Here is a 7089-nt window from a genome sequence, read left to right on the forward strand (position 1 = left end):
GCTGTGGATGATGTGAACTGTTTCCTGGTCATCTTCAGCTTGTTTTTTGTGATGGTTTGGTGCTCATTGTGTTGTGGTTTTTTACAGTTTTGTGGTCTTTTTGTTGTGGTTTTTTGTGTTTTTATGTTGTGTACTTTTTGTTCAGGTTTGTGGTCTTTGTGTTAGGCTTAGATAGTTGTGGTTTTTGTGCAGGTTTGTGGTCTCTGTTTTGTGGTTGTGTGATGGTTAGATGTGGTCATTGTGTTGTGTAGTTTTGTGCTGTCTTTCTGTCGTGTGTTTTTGGGCAATTTTGTGTTGTGTTTTTTTGTTGGTTAGTTGTGGTCTTTGTAATGTGTGGTTTTTGTGGTGTTTTTGTGCTCTCCTTGTGTTGTGTGTGTTGTTTTGTGGTTATTGTGTTGTGTTTTTGTGCTGGTTGTGTGTTTTCGTTCTGGTTGTGTGTTTTTGTTCTGGTTGTGTGTTTTCGTTCTGGTTGTGTGTTTTCGTTCTGGTTGTGTGTTTTTGTTCTGGTTGTGTGTTTTTGTTCTGGTTGTGTGTTTTTGCTCTGGTTGTGTGTTTTTGCTCTGGTTGTGTGTTTTTGCATCCTGCCTGTATCCTCAGACCCTCATTTTCCCATCAGCCCCTCCCCAGTGGTGATGTTTGTTGTGCGGTTGTGTATTCGGTGTGTCTCCGCCCTCCTCCTGACGCTCCGCCTCTCCTCCTCAGATTAAGGTGGTCAACGCCTTCCGGAGCCCCCTGGAGAGCCCTCATTTCCGCAGCTCCATCCACGACTTTATGGTTCTTTCTGAGTTTTCGCATCAGCCGGACAAAGAGGAGTCCACCTGCATCTCCATCCAGGAGACCGACGAGACCGCCGCCCAGAACTCCTCGCCGGGGGCCGCGGGGGGAGGAGACCCACCCTCCAGCTCCGCGAGCGCCCCTCAGCCCCCCCCTTCCCAACCAAACACACTCACCTTGGAGTGAAGTCTGACTCCTCCCCCTTCTGCACCTCCCGTCACTGATGCCCCTCCCCTTTGGTCTGCCACATTCCTGCTGACTGAAAGCCCGCCCCCACCGCCAGATGAGACTCAGCAGAGGGTGGAGCTCCCTCCCTCCCCGCGCTAGCCGCCTCCTCTTTTTCATTCCCGACCATGACCTGCAGCGGCGCCGTCGGTGTTCACTTCCTGTCCTCAGAAACGGCTCCAGAGCGCCGCCGCCGTGTAAATACGCTCCTTCAGTTCAGACTGAGCTCCTGGTTTGCTGAACGTTTGCTTCTCGCGCCTCCATGAATGTTCATTCCAGCTTCTCAGAATGTGGTTGTTCGTGACGAACGGCGTTCACGTCCGATCGTAGAAACTTCCTCCTGCTCTCGTTAAATCTGCTTCTTCTGTTGCATGTAGAAAGGCTTGAATGTTTACTGTCCAAATGACCAAACATGGTGGCTCGGGGGGTGTGGCCTCCGCCCCCCCCGCATGTCTTCTTTGTTCATGTCGATGTTCCTGCAGCAGGTCCACTCGGCCGCCACCACTTCCTGTCTGCAGAACTGGACGTCCTGTCACCACGGAAACCAGGTCCAACTCCCCTGGTGACGGACGCGGAGCAGGAAGTTGGTTCGGCAGACAGGAAGTGCAGCGGCTTGGATCAGGGACCGGACCGTCTGCCTGTGTCGGAGAAAAATCTTAGTAAGCGTGGCTGATGGTCGAGTGAGTCAGACGTCCGAGTCTCGACCGCCGGCACGGGGGGGTGTGGATGCTCGCCGCTGCCCCGATCAGAAGTGAGGGAGTCCTGCGTGGCGGCGGCGAGCCTGACGAGCGGCCATCACCCTTCCTATGAACTCCTGAAGTCACCTGCTACTACTGCCATATTTCCAGCTTCCTCATCACCAGGTTCCTTTCTCCTCTGATGAGCCTTTTCTATGTACTCAGAGCCATATTTTCTAGGGTGTTGTTTTCTGTCATGGTGTTGAGGTTCACCCCACCCCCCCACCGCCCTTTACTTCAAACACGACCAAAAAGCGAGGAGAAAATCTTCACTGCCGAAACGGGTTCACGGGACCTCGATGTTTACATGGAGAGCAAGTCAGCGGCAGTTTTCCGGATCCGACCGCTTCCCTCCGTCATCCCTTTCTTTCCTGAGTTCCTGTGTAACCGGGATTCTCTCCTGCATGGTTTGCATATAAACTCAATGTTTTACTCATTTTTTACGATTCTTCTGTATTTTTATATTCAGTACTTTTTAATATTTTAGAGATGTATGAGTATGTTTGTACCGGCTGAAGGTTTCTGCAGCTCTCACTCCTGACGCCACGCCGGACCGCTCACAGAAGCAGCGTTTTCGTTCCCTCCAGCCTGAACCTCCGTAGGCCCCGCCTCCTCAAAACTCCTCATCCAACTGCTTCCTGGTTGGTGGGTGTCAGACGTGACGGCTGTGCTCTGCTCCCCTTCCAGCCCGCCGTGCGCCCTCTCAGCGTGCACATTTAAGCTCAAACAGGTTCTGAAGGCCAGCCCGACCGGTGGTCCCGACGGACCCTGATCTGGACCAGAACCCCTCAGAAGTGCTTTTATCGTCAGCATTCAGGTCCACGTTTACATCCGACTCCATCTGGACCGAACCTCATCACTGCCCACTCGAGGTCCAGCTGAGGACGGGGGGGGCACAGCTGTCACCGCACAACCACCAGCCGGGAAACGGGCCGACACCCGGACCCGGGCCGGTTCTGGCCCCGCGCCGGGGCCCAGGACACACCACGAAGGGGGAAACCTGAGCTGGCCCCACCCCCTCCCGAGGCGTGGAGGAGGAGCTCGCCTCCAGCTTCCTGTCAGCCATCGTAAAGGAAGCCGATCCTCCATGAACTGGAAGTCCTCAGCACTTCCTGATATCCACGTCTGCACGGACACAGACACCAGAACATTCACAGTTCCGGAAAAATCTTTGCAAAAAAGTCCGAAGGTTTCTGTATTTATTCTGAAACACAGTACTAGGCGTTGGTGTTCTTTTGTATAAACATATCTCTGTGGCATGCATGACATATATACAGAATTTGGTGGTTTAAAGCAATATGTCCGACCTGGTGCGATTGGTTCCGTCGTGTTCTGTGTAGCCTAAAGCCACTCTGTAGAAGAGGAAAAAAGCGACCGCATCCGGGTAAAAATACTGTTCCGTATACGTGTTCAATGTTCTGTGTTCTGCATGTTTTAGTACGGAATGAAACTTCCCAAACGTGGAGCGGATGAACTCCAAACACGCATCCCGCTCCGTCACTGTGAGGTGAAGCACACTGAGGAAACCCCGCCCATCGGAGGAGGAGGGCTCCGCCTCCTCCTGCTTCCATCATTGATCCATGCAGAGGTCTCATACAGTCTGTCCCTGAACTCATCAGTCACTGGAGTGTGGAGTGGGAGGAGTCTGGCAGGCCACTCCCCATCACATGGTCTCCATTAGAGATGTAACATGATTAATGAAAACCTGACATTATCAATAAACACTACAGAGAAAGATCGGGTTCTCCTGTAAAGGATCAGAATAACTTCAGTGGGTCAAACAATCCAACAGGAAGACCTTTAAACTGAAAAGACTTCACAGGAAGTGCTTCGGTCTTCACCTGAACAGGTGAAACCGAACCTCAGACACTGGACCAGTGCTGGGCGATGATGTGGTGACAGACGGACGGCTGCAGGCGGAGCTTCTGCTGGTCCGGTTCTGATCTCACCTGGTTCTGATCTCACCTGGTTCTGCAGTAACCTGGTTCTGCAGTAACCTGGTTCTGATCTCACCCGGTTCTGATCTCACCTGGTTCTGATCTCACCTGGTTCTGCAGTAACCTGGTTCTGATCTCACCTGGTTCTGCTCTCACCTGGTTCTGCTCTCACCTGGTTCTGATCTCACCTGACACAAAAGGAGAAAATATTCGGAGGCAAACGTCTCTGGAACAAATCTTTCAAACGCTGTGATTCCTTTAAACATTAGTTTAAGACGTCAAAAATAAAAGTCCAATGAAGACGTCCTTTCAAAGTAAAAGCCTTCCCTCACCTGCAGCCGTTCTTTCTTTCATTTGATTCTTAGACCTTGGTGTCCCATCTGATCTGTGTGTGGCGCCCCCATCAGGCCAGACCAGAGCACGACCCCCCCCCCCTGTGTGTGTTTGTGTTTCCTCAGTGTGTGCCCCGCCTTCTCCGTCAGGCTCCTCCCATCTTTCTCTTTTTGCTTCAATCTATGCAATAGAAGCCTTCTGTTCAGTCAACCTTCATCCGGCTCTCCTCCTCTCCCTCACTCGTCTGCTCGTCTCTGTACAGACAGAACCACCACACCTGTACACCGACGTGTGTGCACGTGAGATCGACACGTGCACACACGTGGTGTTTTCTTGACTCTTTTGTAAGATATGATGTGTGGAATGCCCTGGTCTTAGTGTCATGTTGTTTGAACTTAAGCTGAACAAAAGATGATAATCAAGCAACTGAGTAAAAGTTGTTTCATAAGTATATATAAATATATATTATATATAAATATATACAAATCTATATACATAAAATAAAGCCATTTGAATTTGAATAGATTTGTTTGTGGTTCTTCAGAGTTCATCAGGCTGTTTGAAAGAGTTTTGAGTTCTTCTTTGTTCTGGATTCATGTTCTAACTTTGGTTCAGATCCGTCCCCTGATTCTGAGGGGGCGTGGCCATCTTTGCAGTTCTGGTCAGAACTCACTTGTTTCATCTGTGAGGTGACCCAGCTGATGTCAGAGGTCAGCGCTGGCCTTCATCAGCTCATCGCTGCTGCTGCTCCTCCTGAAAACCTGCAAGAACACCTGCGTGGACACCTGTGAAAACACCTGCATAGACACCTGTGAAGATACCTGCATAGACACCTGTGAAGATACCTGTCAGGACACCTGTGAAGATACCTGCGAAGATACCTTTGAGGACCTGTGTGGAAACCTGTGAAGATACCTGTCAGGATACCTGTGAAGATACCTTTGAGGACCTGTGTGGAAACCTGTGAAGATACCTGTGAAGGCACCTGCATAGGCACTTGTGAAGACACCTGTCAGGACACCTGTGAAGATACCTGCGAAGACACCTTTGAGGACACCTTTGAGGACACCTGTGAGGACACCTGCTTTCCTCCCATCTCACCTTTGACCTGAGGAGCTGCTCTTTTTCTCTCCGATCTGACAGCAGGCACAGATCAGGGAGTTCTATCTTAACCCAATTCTTTGTGAAATACCAACAATCATGTAAACAAACATGAAGAAGGTTTCTCTGCCCCTTTTTTGTCCACACCTGAGTCAAACCTCACACCTGTTGAAGTGGTTTCATCCAGAACGCAGTCTGAACTCCATCAGTCCACTTTACTTCCTGGACCTCAGGGACTTGATTTCCTCCTGTGATTCCATGTTGCCATAGAGACCAGGACTCATTTCCATACATAAGTTCCTTCAGGCTGTGACTGAACTGTGAGGATCATCTGGAGACAGAAGTGCTGAAATGTGGCTTTAAAAAGACGTGTTTGAGTATTTCTGGTCTTTGATCTGAATCGAGGTCATGAATGCTCCAAACCGTTTCAGCAGTAGGAGGAAAACCTCTGCAGCCTCTGGAGGCGCTGCACACAGAAACCGGCTGTGAGAGGACGGTGCTACGCTGCCCCCGTGTGGACATGGATGCACACAACAGGTAGTTCTGGACTGAGCAAACTGCAGTTTTAGGAGGATGAAGCCAAAGCAGAAACCAGCTGTTCTCTGTTGGAAATGACTTCAGATTCTAAACAACAAACTCTAGTCAGACGTGGAGAACGCCAAAAAACACACAACCTTTTCTACCACACAGTTCGTTTGGAACACAGACCTGGCTTAAGATGGTTGAAGGAACAAAAACTAAAAGAATTCATGTTTCTAAAGTCACTTCTGGGGGTTAAAGAGTGTCAAACGTTAGAACATCCCAACACTCCTCCACCCACAAGACTGGAGTCAAGTGGTTTAAAATGACCGCCAACCTCCCAGGTGAGAGCTCAGGTATGACGGCAGAATTCCAGCTGAAGTTCTGAGCTCCCTAACAACAGAAATCTGAGATGATCAAACGGACAGAAGAGTTTGATGTCGGGCATTTACACATGGTGGGTGTTATTCCTCTGCAAGGATCTAAGAGCAAGAACCGGATCAGACGGTCTGATTCAGGCGGTCATCGAGGGAGACACTGTAGGGTTCTGACGCTTCTGAGGTTCTACAGGGGTTCTGAGGAGGTTCTACAGGGGTTCTGAGGAGGTTCTACAGAGGTTCTGAGGAGGTTCTACAGAGGTTCTGAGGATGGACACCGAGACTTTACTGTACAAATAGTCTCTGAAAATGTAAAATGTCGATTACCAAATGAAACTAAATAGTTTAACATTTACAAACCAATAAGACTATGAGAAGAGAAACAGTAAAATGTTATTGAGGCTTAGAAAGAAACAAACCTCCAACACTCAGAAAATAATATCTAAACAACAGACGCACCGCGGCGTTTTGAGCCCGTTAGCTCCAACATTTTGAAAGAAAGTTCTATTTTTCTGAGACAACCCACATTATTTCACTGATACATTTTAGTTTGTAAACTATATCAGATTAATATACATTTATTCGAAATATATAGGTATTCTAAACAAATGTGTCTAAATGTGTAAACTCTGCACTGAATTGAACTTAGTGGATCAAAAGAATTGAATGGATTCTGGAAGTTATGTCGATACGGCATTATTGCAAACGCAGAAATATTTGACAAAAAAACAGTGAAAAGCAAATATTTAATGTTTTCATTTGCAAATTATGAAGTTTAATTCTTAAAACTTAAAATTCATTTGCAATTTAGGATTTTTTTTAAGTCAAAACTGACTTTTTCATAACGTGGCGTCACAAAAATCCCTCCATACGTCCGACTCTGACTCCGGTCATTTGGATGGGTGAGCCAAAACGTATTAATATATAATACTCAGCTCCACCAAAGAGAACATCCTCCTTTAAATATCCAGTTGTTGGAGACATCATAAATCCAGGGAATGAATTCCTCGAGAATCCGAAGACTTTCATTGGAAAACATTCAGAAACATCAGAAACTGGAAACTGACTTCACAGAAAGTGAGGCGA

The 7089-nt window shown here is 48.2% G+C and overlaps 1 protein-coding gene across 1 annotated transcript in view; it reads left to right on the top strand.

Moving 5' to 3' along the window:
* Positions 1 to 844, top strand: part of LOC112145680 (plasma membrane calcium-transporting ATPase 2) — a gene marked incomplete in the record, with an annotated part of 77027 nt that extends 76183 nt beyond the window's left edge. Inside the window, 1 exon segment of the mRNA XM_024271061.2 lies at positions 703 to 844. Within this exon segment, the coding sequence (XP_024126829.1) occupies positions 703 to 707 (5 nt within the window).
* Positions 845 to 7089: the final 6245 nt, after the last annotated feature.

The sequence above is a fragment of the Oryzias melastigma genome, linkage group LG5 (assembly GCF_002922805.2).
Source record: "Oryzias melastigma strain HK-1 linkage group LG5, ASM292280v2, whole genome shotgun sequence".
In the NCBI taxonomy this organism is placed as follows: Eukaryota; Metazoa; Chordata; class Actinopteri; order Beloniformes; family Adrianichthyidae; genus Oryzias; species Oryzias melastigma.